Source organism: Plectropomus leopardus, chromosome 12 (assembly GCF_026936395.1).
Source record: "Plectropomus leopardus strain MGB_pleo_1.0 chromosome 12, ASM2693639v1, whole genome shotgun sequence".
Classification (NCBI taxonomy): domain Eukaryota; kingdom Metazoa; phylum Chordata; class Actinopteri; order Perciformes; family Serranidae; genus Plectropomus; species Plectropomus leopardus.
The window spans coordinates 25,486,531-25,505,878 of NC_142187.1; the positions used below are offsets into that span (position 1 = coordinate 25,486,531).

Genomic DNA, 19,348 nt, shown 5'->3' on the forward strand with positions numbered 1-19,348 from the left:
AATATATATGTATTTGACTCACTGGTAGGCGCAGTTTCTTCCTTAATTGGGAGAAATATGTGCATTGTTAATGCTTTATTTGTGATTTTTTTTTTACCGCAAGGTAACGCTAGCTATGTAGCATAGCCTTGATTAAGTTGAGCGCTGTTTTGTCAAGCTGTTCCCTTTTGTGCTCTGCAGATCTTTCAGGCAAAAACTGGAAAAATTACGACGAGTTTCGAGGGTCGAAGTAAACAATACCACGAGGAAACACGTTGTTCCGAAATACACGAGGAATTTAAACTAACCACAAAACTACCCGGATGAGAAGGCCTTCTCAGTCGCGCTGCTAATTTGCTAGGCTAACGGGACACCTCTTCTTCACTACCAAGGTATTCAAAATGTTTGGTTCCTCGAGATCTGGAGGGGTCCGAGGAGGCCAAGACCAGTTCAACTGGGACGATGTGAAAGTGGATAAACACAGAGAAAATTATCTCGGTAAGTCTTTCGAGGAAAACTAGCAGGCACGTTAGCGCTAAACAGCGTTGCTGTTTGCCAACTTGCAACCAACAGAGCAAGTCTTTTAAATCCCACTTTAATAAACTCTACAGCCAGTGACCCAGTGCTCCACACGCTGCAAATTTCCATTACCTTTTGTCGTAGAGTCCCTCATTACACAGTATCGGGCTGTTCGGTCCTGTTTGTCTGTCTGCACTCAGCAGGTCCCGGTTTTCATTGCCCCCTCTCTGAGCACGCACACGTAGTCACTCTGCTATCTGAGCCCGCACCGCTGGCAGCAGGTCAGATGGCCAAACAAGACCTACGCAGCCCCCACCACATCTGTGACAGAAAAACATGCCATTGACGTACACAACATGATGAGTACATGTCATTTTTGGGGACATGCACTCACGTAAATACATGATATGGATACATTATAAGGCTTGTTGTCACCACAGATCATACCGCAGAGTTGTTGTTTTAAAGTATGACGAGATCAACAGGTGATTTTGGGGCGAGGATGCGACCCACGATGTGTAGTTTCCAAAGTGAGAAAATTATTTTTATATATAGTGATCTCACGTCAATAGGCATAAACAAATACAAAAAATACACAGGCTGTGTGAGCAAGAAAAGTAAGCAAACAAGCAAACATGGATCAATAAGCAACACTAAAATAATCAACGCAAATCAAGCAAAAACGCCTTCACTTTAGTTGTTACATTAAAGGAAAATATTGCCCCAAAACAGAATTTAATTTGTTTTTTAAGTGACCTTTAAATAGTCAAATCAGAATCTACAAGCATTGACATCATTGTAAAACTGCAATGGTTAGTCAGCCTACACCAATAATTGGTGACTGTTTTGATGATTGTCTGCTGTTCAGCATAAAGAGAGCCAGGTTTTAAAAAAAACACACATAAAGAAACTAAGAAGAAACATCTTTCTCAACTGCTTTTAATTCTCCCATCTTGTTTCTAGGGAACTCTTTGATGGCTCCAGTAGGACGATGGCAAAAAGGCAAAGATCTGTCATGGTACGCAAAAGACAAAAAAAGCGGTGCAGCTTTGTCCAAAGAGGATGAACTTGCTGCTGTCAAGGCTGCAGAGCACGAGGCGCTGATGGCTGCCCTGTACGTACATCTTCCTATAATAGAAATGGTTGAAAAAAGTAAGTGTGGGTCAACAAAATGAATCCGTTTTTTTCCCGTTCTCCATCTAGAGGGCACAAGAATATAAAGAGGCAGCCAACTGGCCTCACCAAAGAGGTATGTCACTTTGTTTGGTACTCAGAAGCTCTTTGAAGAACTTGCCTTCAATAAAAAACTTTTTCTTTTTTTTTTTTTTTTAATCTAAATTTTCCCAATTTTAATTCCAGGACCTTGTAGATGTTTGCAGGAGGGAAGAAGCCGATGGTGAAGAGAGAGATGTGGACCGGGTCTCTGGCTTAGGGAGCTCTGGGTGATTTTTTTTTCCTTCAGAACATTTTCAGTTTTGGGAGATAACAGCAAAGCAACAACATAAAGTCAGTTTACAATGGCAATGTTTGTGGCAAAGGAAAAAGTGCAATAGACTGTAAAAATACAGAATTTTCAGAAATGTGCATCCATCATATGAAAGTTTGTGTTCATTAAGGTCCTACTTTATAAGATTTTTGGGCAAATGACATTGTGAGGAAAAATGGCAATATCTGTCTCTGCCTTTCACTATGTTCTTTTTTTGTGCTGTTAAAACTCACTATAATGTTCCTCTTGACATTCAAGTGATGTTAAAAGAGGCTTTTATCTGAATGCACTCTGATTCTACAGTGCTTGTTTCCATTTACAGTGCAGGGTCAAGGAAAATGGCTCTCTCCCAGAAGGAAAAGGAGGCAGCTAAAATGGGCTTGTCTGTTTTTACGGTAAGTTGATTTTCTTGCTGCGACTCAACATTTTAAGATGCAAGTGTTTAGGATGTAAAGCAGTTTGATGGGACAGAAAAACACATCTTTTGAGTATCTTTAGCGAGTATTGAAGAGACTTTAGGAGGTAAGATTTTAAGAAGAGAGAGTTTTTGTCATTGGCTCTAAAACTGGATATAAATATCAGTGAAATGCTTTATTTGCAGCACCAAAAGACAGAAGGTCGTGCAGAAACTTCAACAGCGAAGAAATCTCAGAGTGTCGAAAAAGAGGATACGGAACAGCGGTGAGAATATACTGTATATATGATAGATAACAGAACACCTAAAACACACAAGTAGCACAAAACATTTGTGACCCTGCATCTGGTTTCCCATGCTTACTTTGATCATTTTTTTACTCTGTAGGCATGAGAGCAAAAAGAAAAAGAAAGAAAAAAAGAGCAAAAAGGAGAAAAAGAAGAAAGAAAAAAAGAAGAAGAGGCAAAGAAGAGACTCGTCCTCCTCGAGGTCAGACGATGACAGAAAGAGGTTGGTTGATTTCTGCATATAGATTTTTTGGTCACTATCCATCACCTATTGCCTGAGGGTGGACAAAATAACAGGAACAGGAACAGAAACACTACAAAGTACGTCTTAGAGGAATACTTTATCCACAAAATAACCATTTTTTAATCCTGCTGTGTCGCCTTGAATTTGTGAATAAACTTTTTCTTGCATCTTGCTATCAGGAAAGGAACAGATCTTTTTATTGGTTGATTGGGAATTGTTTTAAACCACAGTAAAACTATATCAAAACATCTGTTTAGAGACCTTCACGCTCCTTATGGAGTATAACCCAAGTCCCATTTATCCAGTTAAATGATCTGTACTTCTGCATTTTCACTCAAAAATCCTTAGTATTGGAGTCTGGCTTTGAAGAGCATATATACGTTTCATTTTCAGATGTAATTTAGCACAGGCGTTACAAAGGCCAAGTATTAAGTGACATTGTATTTTATTTTGTTAACTCACATTTCACATTTGCTCATGTTAGTGTGCCCACCTCTTGTACAGCAGCCAGATTTACAAACATACAGATTTTGAGACAAAAGCTTTCCCCTGCCAGCACTAGAGGGCACTAAGGTACTGTCCTAAAAAATATTCTTGAAGTATTGCCTTTAAAATTTGGGTTGCATGTCTCAGAAGACCTTACATTTATCCTGTAACTCAGGTCTGTAGGACAGGGGTGGAGACATAATAATGCAGTTTATTTGCTCAGGAGAGAAATCCTAATATAACAAACAGTTGACAGCAGTGCACAAATTTAATGGTATCAGTTGTAAAACATAAAGACAATTGTCAACACCAGTTATATTATACTACGGCTGTCATTGGTTTTCTGTGGATGTCACTGTCTGGCAGCTACTTTTTTTTCAGCCTCACAACATCTTACCCGATCCACCCAGATCCAATCATCGATTGTTTGTTTCCTTTTACTCCTCAGACAGAGAAAGGACCACCATCATCATAATCCATCATACCATAGTCAGAGTGGAGCCAGACCCCATGACAGCTATTCAAGGGGGGGGGCAAAGGCCGAGCGACAGCCTTCCTACCCCCATCATCGACAGCAGCGGCACGACACAGACTCTTCTGATGGGGGGTCTCCTGTCCCCCGTAACCCTGTCAGCCACAAGACGGCCCCTGCTGGTGCCACACAAAGCCACAGGCGGCGCCACGACACAGACTCGGACGACTAATGTCCTACCCGCTCCACCCTCCAATTCAAAGACACAGAACGCTCTGCAGCAGCTTGACTGGCCCTTAAGACCTCATTTACCAACATGGCAACGCCAACTGTGGATGGAGACAGGTTGATTTGTCTGACTCACAAGCTTTGGCCTCGTGTTTTAACTTCATCACCCAATAAGTTGGTCAGTTGGTCATGGAACACTGGTGTGTTAGTTAGTTGTTTTTTTTAATTTTATTTTGTGACTAAACCACCAAAAATCACATTTTCTATATTGTTAAAGATTTGATTTTTTTTGTTTTTTTTCCCTGAAAAATAAAATGTAAGATAAAATGTTCTGCCAAGCAAACACAATGATCTTTTGTTCCTATGTTTGGCTCTGGTAGCTGTTGCTGTTTGGGAAATCTTAAGAGAATAAACTAAAAAGCAGAAAAAAAATATGTATCTTGTCTTTTCTTGTGTGCCGCAGGATTTTCCTACTTTCCTGACACTCAACAGCTTAAGTAAAGGATCGTAAATTGACATCGACTGCGTTATTCTTCATATTAGGGCGTTTCTAGGATTTGTGGATATTGGGGGACTTAGCTCAGACCTCTATAGGGGGGTCCAGGAAGATCTTTCCCCAGGAGATTTATTGCTGTATAAGCTCTATTTTGATGCTTTAATGCACTCCGGCACCTTATTTACCCTGAAAACCTTTTTCTCCTTTCTAGAATAACCATAGAATTTGATTTTAAAGGTGTCAGTAGTTAGTTATCATTACTGAGTAAAAACAATACTTTACAACTGCTATCATTAAAAATCAACTAAAAAACCAGCAATGAGCAACTGCAGAGGAAAAGATCCACTAATTTAGAAGAAATTAATAATACAAGTACAAAAAAATTACCTGAAAATACGAAAGAAAACAGTAAAAAAAAATAAATAAATAAGGAAGTGACCTGGGAAAAGTGCTCAGAAAGTTTGAATAATTCTGTTGCATAATTTAAAATAAATAAATATGGTTATATGTATAGTTTTCTGGACATTTTTCCCTAGCCTTTTGGAAAAAAAAGTTTTTTGTAAAGTTGTGCACTGCCTTCTTCCCCATGTTTTTGAAAGAATTCAAACCAAATTCTGCTCAGGGTTCAAAGGTTAAATACTTAAGAAAGGCATCTGAATGCAGCAGGAGAAAAGTGATTTCAATCCCAGTTTCAAAGGGTTAAACAGCATTACAGATAAAATATTTATCAAAATGGGACATTCCAGCTGTCTCTTTTAAAATTAAGCCTGTGTTTGAAAAAAGTGTTTTTTTAAAATGTTTTTCACAATTTTTTTTCCAAAGATGCTCCTTGACGCCTTTTTCATCCTTGTACATCCACACCATCCCACTGTGCCTCTTGCACTACTCAGCAGCTCCGCTCTTTTTATTTTCTCAATCATGCCAGCGCTCCTTAATCTCCTCACCGTTCTAGGTTCAGCTCCCTGACTGGTGCGATACCATTGGAATGCTCTCCACTGGTCATAATAGAGTGTAGTGTTTGCATTTGCCTTGAATTGGTCTGAAAGAGAGTATTCTGCTGGCTGGCACCTGGAGGTGCACTAAAAAAGAGCAAGGCATTCATAAAGAAGAGTGCAAAAAACCAGGCTGGTCCTTTTATATGGCCGAGTACCGTTAGACTGCCACACACAAACCAAGCTGACAGAACAGCAGGAGAGGAGGCCACACAAAGCAGCCCAATGAGGGACCTGGGACGCCGACTCCCTCCCCTTCCACCACCACCATACTCTCCTGCAATGTTTTATAGGCTTGGCTGCATTAACCATAGCAGCCTAATCAACCTGCAAGAATGCTGTCCTAGATTGCCACCCCAACACAATGTGAAACAGGGTGTGCTCTCCACATTACTGCTTTAACCCAAACACGGGGTGGTTTACATCACCTTGGGACATCACATTTCTCCCTGGGTCAAAGGGTGACGGCCCCAACAGGTTGCTACGACACTAGAATTTTGGGTTTGTTGTTAAATTTTAGCATTGTTGCCTGAAATGTCTTACTATACTCTTTGGGCTGCAACTAATACTTTTTAAAAGTATTATCAGTTAACCTATTTTTTGACCCTTTAAAACCTGGAGCGACATCACTTTCCTTGTGCTTTAAGACACGTTGAACCCTGAACAAATTTGTGTGATTTCTTTCAAAAACATGGGCAAAAAGACAATGAGCACTTTGGTAATAAAGGTTTTACATATTGTAAAATAACAGCCATAGACTGTCTATGGTAATAGCCTATCTACAGTGTTGTGTACTGTAAATTAAATAACTTTTTGTGTGTGTTTCATGAATAGGCCAAATTATCTTTGCCTATAATTTGTAGTATTAATTTAATTAATTAATTAATTTTTTTGTGTAAATCAAAGTTTGTTTTTGTTTTTTTTTTACAAATATGCCAACTTATCTCTACCAATATGACATTGAAATATTTAATATATGTTTTCAGAAATATTTTAAGTTTTGATTTATTTTTTGTAAGGTCTTGTTTTTCAACAATACAAATACTAGTTTACAAAATTTGATCCTAAGGACACAAGTTGTCAGTGTACTATCAAAAGACAATCATAGTGGTTGGAAAAACTCCTAAAAATGGATTTCTTCTTATTGGTATTATTTTCATGATATATTACTAGATTCTGTCTGGGTCATAGTTCTTATTATATAGTATATTGCTTACTTGAATCAACAACAAAGTGAGAAATCAATGAAAAGTTAATGCCTTTGGCCTTGACATGAGCGCTTATATTGGAGACAATGAAATGGCACAGGACCTTGACTTCAGAATAAGGGTCAAACGTCTGACCTTGAAATTTTCATGTAGATAAATAACTTCAGAAAAAAATGCCACATTGTCAATACTATGCCTAGTACAATTCATTTAGCTGGACACCAAAACAAAATAAAAGTCTCTCTCAGTCCTACATCGGTGAGGTAAGTGAGGTCTTCACTGGAGAAAAAATATAATAATATAATATTTTCTGTGTGATAAATGACTAAAGCGTTAAATTTGTTGAGATTTTTTTTTTAACCTGACTCATCATTCCGCCACTACTGTACACATACATAAAAAGTATGAAGTTTATGTGTGCATATAAGTAGCAAAGTTGCAAATTTAGCAGTATGGAGTACGGAGAAAAGCTACATTATGCACCTCAACATTCAGCCGTTTTATTGCATAGAGTGTGAAAATGAAAATCAGTTGCAGAAACATTTTTTTTAATCCAGTCACTTTAATTACAGTGCCATTTCCTCACAAAACAAAAGCTTTACATAAAAAAGACAAACCTAGGAAGAGATTAAACACGGTGTTCAAATATTTAGGTTATAAATCAAAAACAATAATGCCTGATGCACCCACTAGACATGTTCAGAGCAGTAAAGAAACACCCACACCTCTTAGAAAAGAAGCTTGAAAACAAAAGGCAACGTGTCTTGGATAAGAAGGCATGTGCATAGCTTCCTGTTTACCCCAAGCACAGAGTGCTGCAAAGGAAGAAATACTGGCACTACGTTAAACATGTAGCTGAAACTGATTTTGTATTGCCATCGAAACACCATTTCCCAATTCGTTAATTGAATAAAAAGGTTTGACCTGCTAGAGCCTTTAGTGAGAGTTGGGCCACTGTAGTGTGCAACTCCCTTAGTTACAAATGCCTAGCCAGGTACACAAAACACGTTACTAATAGGGCTGTTGAAATAAGTACTCAGTGATGTGAACACCTGCATGTCCTCAAAGACCAGCACATCACATCATGCACTTCTGCTAACAAGTATATTGCAAAGGCAGCACATAATAAACCTGAGACTCAGAAATACAAAAAACCTAATGCTGACTCAACAGACTGTCTTTCAAACAACCATAAAGCAAATGGATGTGAGATCGTTGCAGCATTTCTCAATTTAAACCAACATACTGTATCACAAAGGCTGTTAAGTGTTCACAGACAGGAAACTTGGACAAAGTGATGTCTCTACAGAGTACACGTAATCAATGCCAATGTTTACTAAAATGGTCATTTGGGGGCCTGGTACACATAGTCGCTGGCTAAAGTAACCATAGTAGCTGCAAGTAGTGCATCAGTGTTTGATTCAGTTTTTTGAATATTAAAAGTCTCTCATGGGTCATTCCCTACAGTACATCAGGCCAAATAATAAGATGTTATCAGATTGAGGTCCTGGGCAAACGTGCTGTTAAATTCTTATTCTTTGCCTCCCTTTTCTTATTCAATGCACACATGGCTGCCCAACAGCCAGACAGAGACATAACCACGGTAGGATCTGTAAGAGTGCAATAAAGCTGCCCCGTTACCAAGTATATTTACAGTTACATAAAATACAATAATAAAACCCGACAGCTTTACAAGAAAAGATCACCCCCACCTCTGGCCTGTGTGTTTGTGACAACAACAGCTGAGGCGAGGGCAGCTTCCAGTACTTCTTTTTTGGAGAGGATAACTCAGTTTTGCAACACCTTCAGAGTAGAGAGCAAGGTCAGAGACTGGGTGGAGGAGATCAGTTGTGGATAGCTGTTGATTATTAATGGCCCTTGAGCTGACTGGATAACCAATCCAGTCCTTCGTAGAGGCCATCCCCTGAGGTGGCACAGGTCGCCTGGATGTACCAGGTTTTGTTGCGGAAGTTATGAAGACCCAACTTGTCTGTGAGGTCTGCTGCATTCATTGCATTTGGAAGGTCCTACAAAAAAACAGTGAGCAAACATTAGAAGCCCACCCTGTGAATATGATGGGAAAGACCTGCAGGAAACTAGTTAAGATACAGTACTGTGCAAAAGTCTTAGGCCACCAAAGATTTTCACCATATTTCTCAGTCCCTTTATTAAGATACAAACAAAGAATACAGGACTGAAGTCAATATTTAGTGGGAAACATGGAATTGTAGAACCATAACAAGAGATTACTTAATCAATCAATATTGGGCTTTGGACATGTCTTGAATGCAACCTGGTGTAAATAGACCAGAAGATTAATATTGTAAATCTCATATTGTCTGCCTGCGAGACTTCAACACATGCTAAGTAGAAAGTGAGATAACACTAAAGAGTTGAAACTTTAGTCTGCTTAAGTTGTTTTATTCTGAAATATTTGCTCTGTTAATACTGTTCACATATTTCCTGTATGTTCTGATTGTACTTCAGTAAAGAGACCATTTAAAAATAAAAATATATGGTCATTATAGCCTTGCTGAAAAGTTTAAGGTGGCCTAAGCCTTTGCACAGTACTGTATACACCTGATTATATCAAACATTTTTACAAGTATGACTTACTTGTTTGTTGGCTAACACTAATATCACACAGTCACGCAACTCGTCCTCTGACACCATTCTATTGAGCTCTTCACGAGCCTCCGCAATTCGCTCTCTGTCGTTGCTGTCCACAACAAAGATGAGACCTGGAACAAGAGCAAATTGGGAACAAATGAGTGTGCGTTTATGATGTGTTTTTTATCTTTTAAATAAAATGTGGAAATGTAATGAATATTATTAAAAAGCACATTTCAAAGTGACCGATTTAGAGGGGACTTATTATACATATCCTTATTTTCTGTCCTTAATATTGTGTTACAGTGTTGGATGTTCATATTAAATGTGGGGAAAGTCTCTATGAGGTAAATGTATGTAGAAGTAATCTCCGTGAGCAAAAACCTCAGGCTTTAGACCGTTCTGAATACTGTTTCAGTGTTTTGCAGACTGAAATTAAACCGTGCTGTTTCGTCAGGAGATACACTGACTTGAACAGTGGTGAGTACGACAAAGCATACGTAATACATGTTTATTGGTTAAATTATGAGTAGAGGAAAAACCCGCCAGCCACTAAGCTAATTTACACAATGTAAAATGCCATAGGCGTATGCTAAAAATGTCAGTATCTTATTTCCAATTATTTATGTGTTGCTTTTATCTTTTCTGGCCAAAAGCAAAAAAAGCAAAAAATAAATAAATAAATAAATAAATAAATAAAACAAGGGTCGCTCTATTAAATGAGCATATAATATCAGCTCATATTAATCTCCTGCCCCTAAATTGAATCTAAATCGTATTGTGGCAGACTTTGTGATATCGGCTAATATTGTATCCTTGTCCAGAGTATCTTTAAAATATTGACTCCTGATCAAACCAACGATTTAAACCCCTATTATTATTATTATTATATTTTTGGTTAAATGAATTATGTATTGACACATCAGCAAAAAATCCATTATTGTGCATCCCTACTCTGGCTATAAGCTTACGTCAGCTCATGATGGATTGTATTTATATGGTCTTCTGCTCCACAAACGCAACTGCAAGTGTTAAAATAGCTTACACTACTTCTGTTTCAGACCACATATTCCTGCTGGCACACGTCTGGTTTTGAAGACTTTGGTTTCTAAACTTTTATTGGTAATTTTTTTAAAAGATACAAAGTGCCGCTATTCTTCCTAACAGTCATCCCGCCAGCCACAATGACGATGCAGAGACACAAGAAACGGAAGATTCGGGAACACTGACCAATCAGAGGAGACTGGGCTTGCTTAGAGAACGACACTTTAGCGAGCCCTCAGACACAAGGTGAACACAGGTGTTCCAGCACAGACAGTATGATGAAAGTAAAGCCGTTAAAGCATGAAAACACGTTGTAGTAAACACCCAAATTACAAGTATGAACCTAAAAATGAGCAATGTAGCTCCTCTTTAAAGCCACCAAATACCCGGAACCATTTTTTTCATATAACTTAACATACCCTGTGTGTTCTGGAAGTAATGACGCCACAGCGGTCGAATTTTGTCTTGACCGCCGACATCCCATACTGTAAAACTGATATTCTTGTACTCTACTGTCTCCACATTAAAGCCTGAAAGAAAAACAAAAGAAAACAAACTTTAAGTCCTCATTCAATAGAAATAAGGCCACATGACTCAAACAAACATTATTTTAAAATGTTTGACTAACCTATTGTGGGAATGGTCGTCACAATCTCTCCAAGTTTCAGCTTGTACAAAATAGTTGTCTTTCCAGCAGCATCCAGACCCACCATGAGGATCCTCATCTCCTTCTTCCCAAACAAACTACTAAAGAGCTGTGAAAAAACACCTCCCATAGCAGCTGGTGATTGGAACCTACTTTGGCAAAAATAAAAAATAAAAGCCTGAGGAGAAAGAACAGATCAAGTGTTAAAATTACAGAAAGCATGAAAGACCAAGGCTGATATTCAATTAGACTTTGGATCAGCAATTTTTAAAACTTAAAAGAATTTTTAAAGGAAAATGCCAAACATAACCTAGTTCCAGATTCACTGCTTACATTTTTCTTGTGTGATATTTAACAAAATCACTTGGGGTTGATGGTCATGCAGAACAAGCTATTTAAAGACACGCCCTTGGCTTGACTATTTTCTGACATTTTACAGATCAAATATCAGTGATGTGATGTAATGAAGTAAAAAGACTTTTCTACAGAGTACTGAAGTATTTTTTGGGAGTAGCTGTACCTCATTTGAGTTTTTATTTTTCTGTCAACTTTAATATTTACTCCACTACATTAACAAAGTAAAATGTATACTTTTAATCAACAGCATTTCCATTAAAATCTTAATAACTAACAACAAAATACGGAGGGTGAGGGGGCGGGACGGACAGAAAATGAAGAAATGGCAGGGAAGAAAAAAAATCCTTTAAATTGTAATGTGGGTGTCTGTCATAAATACGGTGGTGTATATGAAATACATTTTATACTTTTTATTCTCAAATTCTGACCACTTGTTTTCCTAAATTATTAACAACATTTACTACTGCTTTTACTTTCAATACTTGAGTAGATTTAATGAGCCAAACTTCCTTTTAATACTTAAGCTGTGATCGACAAAAGTCATGGAGTAAGAGTGCACATATCCTTCCAGAAAAAAATACTTTAGTTGACATCATAGTCATCTATTAGAATACTGCTTGAGTAAAAGTCTTAAAATATCTGATATTTACTGTACTTAAGTATTGAAAGTAATTTTTAATTTTATGAAAAGTATTGAAAGCAAAAGTAAATGCTGGTAATTAAAAGCAAGAGGTCATAATCTGAGAATTATGCAGTTTACTTCTTCATAAAACCACCTTGAAAATGAATCATGTAATAAACTCTAAGTAAGACGAGGCATTTATCACAGCTGAAAAAATTAAAAGAGCAAAAGCCAGTTTTTCCTTCTCTTCATTTACTTCATTTGTTCTTCCGTCTGTCCCTCCCTCTCCCCTTCTCTATTTTGTAGTAAGTAAGTAGAAAGTTTAGTGCACATGTAGTGGAGTAAAAGTATGAATTTAATTTTGTAAATGTAGTGGAGTAATAGTGAAAGTTGGCAGAAATATAAAAATAAAGTACAGATACCTCCAAAAATAGCTACTTAAGTACTGTAACGAAGTAAAAATACTAAGTAACATAACAGCACTGATTATTAACATGGAATACTCGTTCCACAGAGATAAAGCGAATACTTGCTCTTTTTCTACCGACAGAAAATACACGGATATAACTATTTAACGCACATACACAGAAAAAAGGCAAAAGAAGAAAATGGGACTGTACAACACATTTAAGACCTGCTGTTCGGACAGTGAAACCGGAAATTAAACATCCCATTGGCATTTGTTTCAGATATATGTAATTAAAATATATATATTGTATTACACGACAATGCGCGTCGGATAATTAAAGTGGGAAATGTGGCAATTTGAGAAGGATTGCGAAAGTACTTGGTTGTGACTGAAGCGTTAACGCAGTGCTTAAGTCACAAACCGGTTACCTTTGGTAGCAATTAGCCGTCGTTCCGCACAATTAAATATATGTTATTCCCTAGCTAGATTTAAGACAGACATTTTCGCGTATAATGCCAAAGATGGCTCACGAGCGTACTTTAAGATTTTATTTGCCAATGTGTTATGCTCAAAGTTACCCTACAAACCGACGTAAACAAACAACAACAACGTTAGCTTGCTATGGGGCAATGCTAATAGTCGTCGAACCGGTTCGGATTTTCGACAATATTTTGAAAAAATACTCTATTAAGGTTCTGATGTCAATAGTTTGCGTTAACATGATACAACTGATACGTGGACACGACTGAGGCAATATATGAATCACAGGGAAAAGTCAGATTAGTTGATTTACTGAAGTTAGCCAACTAAGCACAGTAGGTAAAGTTAGCTCTTAGCAGCCAGTCACATTTTTTCAGTCGGCGTCATCATATCGAAACGGCTGTCACAAAGACAGTTTCGCTTGAAAACACATGACTTTTTATACGACTAGATTCAGCGAAAACAGCGATGAATTTGCTGAATTAAAGTATTTCTTACGCACTTACACAGCTGATATGTCTCCTTCCTTCTTCAAGGCGTTTCCTTCCTCAGCAAAATGGCGACAGTCTGACACGTCAGAAGTTCCGCTCTGGAAAACTTCCGTGATCGTCAGGCTGAGAGACGTCGCCCCCTGCGGCCGAGGGGAGAACTACACGCACAGCTGATATTGTTTAATGACGTCGTTTAACCCTTTCACGCATGAATTAGTCAAGTTTTTGCTTTGTTTTGTTTTGTTTTCCGGAGTGTTTATATTCCACATTAGGCACGAAGAAAGATTCTACCTTTCTGCTTGCATTCAGCATTACAGTGTTCAACTGAGGCCCATGAAAACATTGAAATACATTATGTGGAGCTTTAAAAATATATTGAAAATGCTGTTAAACTAATGTGTTTACATATTTTAATGATACTTATATAATAATAATAAATGATCTATTACTAATATTAATATTATTATTATATACCTTTCTTCTTCTTTTTTTTACCCCCCCTCTCTTTATATATATATATATATATAAATAAAGGTATCATATTAGGCTGTCTTTCTGCAAAGCTGTAACATTAACCCTTTACATCCTGAGAAAATAGGCTTCATGTCTTTAAAAACATGGGAAGAAGGTGGTGAGCAACTTCAGAGGAAAAGAACCCACAATTTGAATGAAATTAGTGATACAAGTTCAGCTGAAAATTTGTACAAAAAAGTAAGACAAAAATATAAATATATTGCCAAAATATTGTTTTTAAAAACTGCTAGTAACAAAGTTGCAGTAATAGTCTTAATTTGAGTTGAAATATAGTCAGCGATACACTGTTTAGTGGACAGATAATTAATCGTAATTTCCTCCTTACATAAAATCAGTACTTGGACATTTGAACAACTGTATTACTCCTTAGATGTAACCAAATGTTATTTACCTGCAAAGGGTCCCCTGCTCTGGAAATTGGCAAGATACTCCTGAGCTTCCAAACATTTCTTGCATTGTGTCGGCCATCTTGGTTTAGAGAGATTTGTTATGCACTTACAACACCTGGCCAGTAGGTGACAGTGTGTGGCATGATGCACCTGGGTCAAATGTAATGGCTTTATAGCATTAAAACCCATATAAATATATAAGAGAATGGCTTTGACATGGCTGCAGTGACCACCATGTGTGAGAGGGTTAATCTTGGATTAATATCACATAGTTACCTTACTTTAACCCTCACAGTTAGCTATTATAAACACGGACTGTATTTGTAGGTGTATATGATAGCAATAAAATTCTGATTCTAGTTTTGTTTTATGGCCTACACAGAAGGACGGTTTGTTATTTATTGATGTAGCTATTTGTCAAGAATTACAGAATAAACTCTCTTCACATTTTTAATAACTGTAGAACAGTAAATGAATTATTAATGACACTAAACTGTAATCATACTCAATAATATTTGAGTACACTCCTATTATACATTTTATATAATAATAATTATCCATTGCCCTTATGCTTGAAAGATGCTGCTTATGCTTTTTCATGTGTCATTTTCTTAAACTGTAGTTTGATTGCTTATATTTAGTACTTACTTTTTTATTCTTTTGTTTGTGTACTTCAGGGATACTCAACTTTTTTTTAACTTTTGCAAAATGACAGGAGGCCAGGGGTCAGTCGCAGCAGCCCCATGCATGTACAAGGGACATTAGGGGCTTAGCTAGGACCTCTGTTCACTCGTACTTTTATGATAAATAAGCTCTATTTTGATATTATACAAAAAAGAAAAAAGATTGCTTTAAATTAAAGTTGGATGCTGGCAACTACAGTTGCCAGTATAGTTTACCATAATGTTATGGGAATTTCTTTTTATAGTGCATGGTTTAACAATAAATGAATGAATGACAGACATACTGACTGACTGACTGACTGAATAAATAAATAAATAAATAAATAATTAAATCAGTAAAACTTTAACTCAAGGTCCAGATAGTGGATTTATCCCAAAGCTTTCAGCTGCATGTTATGACCCTCATTTGACACAGAGAGTGAAGAAGTATTCTTATTTTTTTTTAAACTTAATTAATAAATAAATGTCAGCATATACAATTAGAATTGAGTTGTGTCATCCATCATTCATCATCCGCTTATAGATCAGTCAGGAATGCTTCACAGCAGATGTTATTGTTGTCTTGCTTAATAAAGTATAGTGTATTATAAGCTATGTTTTTATTTGTATGTTCCTTATCAATTTTAAATTGGGTAATATAAAATAAAGTGTGACTGGTAAGAGTAGGTATAGTATTATTCAACTTTTTGAACAAATATTATAATGTAGTGCAAATATTGTAATTTGTTTAAGGCTAAACAATCATGCAAAGACATGTAGTCTGTCTAGCTTTACTGTTTAAATTAATTTAAAATTTCAGAGGTATATGTATTCAAACGCTACTTCCACTTCCAGTTCATCCAGGACCAAGTCATTAAAGAGAAGTCTAACTATGTTATTGTTGGGCCAGTTGAATTTTAACCATGCAGGGTCAACTATGCCTGCTACCCCCAGCAGAGGGGGCAGCAGGAGGGTAGAAGGGCAGGAGAGAGCAGCAGGGGGAGAAAAGGGTCTATAGTCGGTGATGGACCACACAGTGAACGCTCATAATGCTGTCTCACTCTGCAACCATAATTTGTGGTTTTGCCCTGCCAAATGCCTGAAAGATTGCTCTCAGCATATTTCTACACCTACTGCTGTCTTTTGTGTGTGTGTGTGCGTGTGTGGAAGGTGTTTACAGACTAGCAATTGTTTAGATTCTTGTAGATTCGCATGGTTAACTCAATATCAATGTGACAATCAGACATAGAAATGTTTAAAGTCATGATTAAACATTACAAAGCCCTCAGCAAACTACAACACTTCCACTCTTCATCTTGTTTTTCTTCTGCGGGTATTATTTGAACCCAAAGAACTTTGTTTTTTAAACAATCAGGGAAGTATTTCTTAAGAGAGTATAATGCCAAAAATTATACTACAAATTGTTTCTATTTTAGACAACATGTAGATTTGTGCCAATCCCTAAACAAGAAAAAGGTTAATTAACCAAAGGTTTGATAAAGGGACACGTATTTTCAGGGTGAAAGCAACTTCTGATACGTGCCAATTTTGGTAAGTGTCAAGGCTTAATTTAAACAGCTCGCTCCTTTTTGATAGTGTAAAATTCTGCAACGATACATTTTCAAAATCAACCCAAAATAACGAAAAACACAGTTAATCGTCAGGCAAGACAGTATCTCAGTTCTAAAAAAGGTCACAAAACAGTGGTATGGCAATACTAAAGGTGTTGTGTTCATTTGTGTTTACAACATCATATTTAGTGAAGTGCAGTACTAACAAGTTTGAAAAGTTACATTTGCACAACAAAGCCTCACACTGCCCACTGGACTATAATTTGGACTATCTGAAACATTTTCTAAAATAGTGATATCTAACACAACACCAAGAGGTTCTTATCATCTTAAAAACATGGCGAGCAAAACCTGTTATCCTGCAAATGACTTTCCATTTAGATTGCAAGAGTAGCCTATAAGCTGGACCAATATGAACCACCGTACCACTCAAATTACAGAAAAAACAAACAAAGATAGAAAGCCCAGAACAAGGGCTTCCACTCTACACTGTTCTGTAATTCTTCCATTCAAAATACAACGTAACAACAAAAATGGGCTTAAAAATAAAACAAAACAGGCACTATAGTGTTGCTTGATTTGGTACTCCTCCATATATCTGGGGGAAAAAATCAAACCTTTTTCCTCTTTTGCAAAGAGTCAAAACACAGGTGCAGGTGTTAAGGTGTGACAACAGACATCAGTGCAAACACATGCAATGAAACTGTCAAAATATTTTATAGCTCCTATATTTTCTGCTGCAGCCAATTCATATATGTGGGCTGAGATAATCCCTTTGCTGAAATATTACACCTGCAGGCTAAAAAACCTCATCGTCTTTAACATTTTAATTCAACTGAAAGGCAGAAATAACGTTCAAAGATCAATCTCAGGATGTAAGACTGTCTCCAGTAACAGCTATACTCACTTTTTTATTTTCCGAGGATTTTAATAAAAAATTCAAAAAGCAGATGCTATTGTGTTGACATTATCATAATATGCATTTCTAACGTACCATGCGGTGAGCCAAAGGTACAACAAAGATCCTTGTGCTAAATCCACCTTTCCATGCTCCACAGGAAAACACAGCGGTAATATCCATTTTGAAGGGCTCTCCTCCTTCCTCCCTTTTCGGCTTCATATCACACCAGTTACTGACAGTTGTGATGTGTGGACAGAGGACTAGAAATAGGACAGTAGGGGGTGTATAAATCAGCCCCTCAAAGCACACACACAAACACACAAACAAATTCTGATGCCCTGCATGTGAAAATGCTTCAACTGTTTTTTGCACGCATGCACGTGTGCACTTTCTTTGTTCTTTTAAAAATCCCTTCTTTATTTGTCTCAAACTTGTTCCCAGAACAACTATCTCAACCTGGCTGCAGAAGGGACAGCTGCAGAGGACACAAAGTAGAGCCTTTTCTGCAGGTTATAAGATATACAGGAAATGGGCTTTTGGTACATTTCTAGGCAATATATGTGGACTATATCATCACCTGAGGTGAGTAAGTCACACCCAAATCAATGTACATTTTTGGCTGATGAGGCAGAGAGTGAGGCTTGTCTGCAGTTTGTGAATGGAAAAGGGCTGCCAAGGAGCCAAACAGGCATCCCAGTAGGAACTAAGGATCTCAGTAGGGGCCTTACTCCCCTCTGACACGAGGCCTTGCGAGGATAAAAACGCTGGGAACGCTGATCTGGTGTGTGTGTGTGTGTGTGTGTGTGTGTGTGTGTGTGTGTGTGTGTGTGTGTGTGTGTGTGTGTGTGTGTGTGTGTGTGAGAGACAGAGGGAGAGAATGTGTGTGTGAGACGTGTTATCTGCAGTTTTGTGTGCCTTCAAATTCTCAAATATGAATTATTTAAAGAGGTTATTTTTGGATTTCCAGTTTGTGTGTATGGTGTGTAGTTTCAATAATCATAATAACGATGATAAAAGAAGCACATTATGAAATGGCCCACGGGCAACCAATAGACCGCTGTGTGAATCGTACAAAGGAGCTGGTTTGGTCTAAGCAATGCGGGAACTCGGATGGACAGGCATGGGATGCCTCCCTCTGCGTCTCATGTACTGGATTATAGGTCGGGCAAAATCCCAAAGGAGGTGTGAAGCAGGAAACAAACCAAACATTATTACAACGACCAGCATCGTTGCCATGAGAGGATCCATGCTGGCTTCATCCATTGGCAACAAGCACCACTGGGCACCCTACCCCACGCCTCTCACAGTAGGGGGCGCTACAGAGAGAGACAGGCCGGGGCAAAAGGATAAATGTGCACCAGTGTCGGCTGCCAATCACCTTTGTATGGTGATTGTCAGCGGCCTGAAAAGGTCGTTAAGGGGATTTACATAACATTTTGCACTCCGCCCCGGGTACATGCGGAAATATTTGATTCCATATTGAGTCATTACCGCATGAAGATTGTTCTCATGCATTTTGACAGCATGGTTTTTGGAAACAAAGGCAATGAGGTGATCAAGTTGAATGGCAACGAAGAGTATGAAATGCATATTAAACCATATATTCGGGCAACAAACTTACAATAAAAGAAAGTTTGTAAAGCATGCAAATGTGTATTTTTTGTTTGCCTCAATAAAATTTTCCAAAAACCTGCACATTTCTTCATCCTTTATGCTATAAAATTGATCTTTAACCTTGTTTTGATTTAAATTTGGGCTAATTGTGGCAACATATGTGATGCAAATATTGGTTTTCGGTTTCACCGTGACCTTTTCACTTC

At 37.6% G+C, this 19,348-nt stretch overlaps 2 protein-coding genes across 3 annotated transcripts; one reads left to right on the plus strand and one right to left on the minus strand.

Moving 5' to 3' along the window:
• The first annotated feature begins 63 nt into the window (after positions 1 to 63).
• Positions 64 to 4,550, plus strand: c12h1orf35 (chromosome 12 C1orf35 homolog). Its single transcript, XM_042497295.2, has 8 exons — positions 64 to 477; positions 1,462 to 1,612; positions 1,702 to 1,747; positions 1,858 to 1,940; positions 2,307 to 2,379; positions 2,586 to 2,665; positions 2,787 to 2,909; positions 3,865 to 4,550. The coding sequence occupies exons 1-8, from the start codon at positions 381 to 383 to the stop codon at positions 4,118 to 4,120; spliced, it is 909 nt and encodes a 302-aa protein (XP_042353229.2). The 5' UTR covers positions 64 to 380; the 3' UTR covers positions 4,121 to 4,550.
• Positions 4,551 to 7,354: 2,804 nt separating this feature from the next.
• On the minus strand, positions 7,355 to 13,641 carry arf1 (ARF GTPase 1). Of its 2 annotated transcripts, none has more exons than XM_042497299.2 (5): positions 13,487 to 13,641; positions 11,095 to 11,290; positions 10,886 to 10,996; positions 9,429 to 9,553; positions 7,355 to 8,839 (listed from the first exon to the last, which is right to left on the minus strand). In XM_042497299.2, exons 2-5 carry the CDS (start codon positions 11,240 to 11,242, stop codon positions 8,681 to 8,683), a joined length of 543 nt encoding a protein of 180 aa, XP_042353233.1. In that variant the 5' UTR covers positions 11,243 to 11,290; positions 13,487 to 13,641; the 3' UTR covers positions 7,355 to 8,680. The 2 variants fall into 2 exon arrangements, with proteins under 2 accessions (XP_042353233.1, XP_042353234.1); XM_042497300.2 differs by having other exon boundaries at positions 13,483 to 13,629.
• Between the last annotated feature and the right edge of the window lie 5,707 nt (positions 13,642 to 19,348).

Coding starts and splice junctions, on each gene's coding strand:
- c12h1orf35 (XM_042497295.2), top strand. CDS start 381: ATGTTTGGTTCCTCGAGATCTGGAGGGGTCCGAGGAGGCCAAGACCAG. Junction 1,941..2,306: donor TCTGGCTTAGGGAGCTCTGG/GTGATTTTTTTT, acceptor TTCCATTTACAG/TGCAGGGTCAAGGAAAATGG. Junction 2,666..2,786: donor AAAGAGGATACGGAACAGCG/GTGAGAATATAC, acceptor TTTACTCTGTAG/GCATGAGAGCAAAAAGAAAA.
- arf1 (XM_042497299.2), bottom strand. CDS start 11,242: ATGGGAGGTGTTTTTTCACAGCTCTTTAGTAGTTTGTTTGGGAAGAAG. Junction 10,997..11,094: donor GACGACCATTCCCACAATAG/GTTAGTCAAACA, acceptor TTTTTCTTTCAG/GCTTTAATGTGGAGACAGTA. Junction 9,554..10,885: donor TTACTTCCAGAACACACAGG/GTATGTTAAGTT, acceptor CTCTTGTTCCAG/GTCTCATCTTTGTTGTGGAC.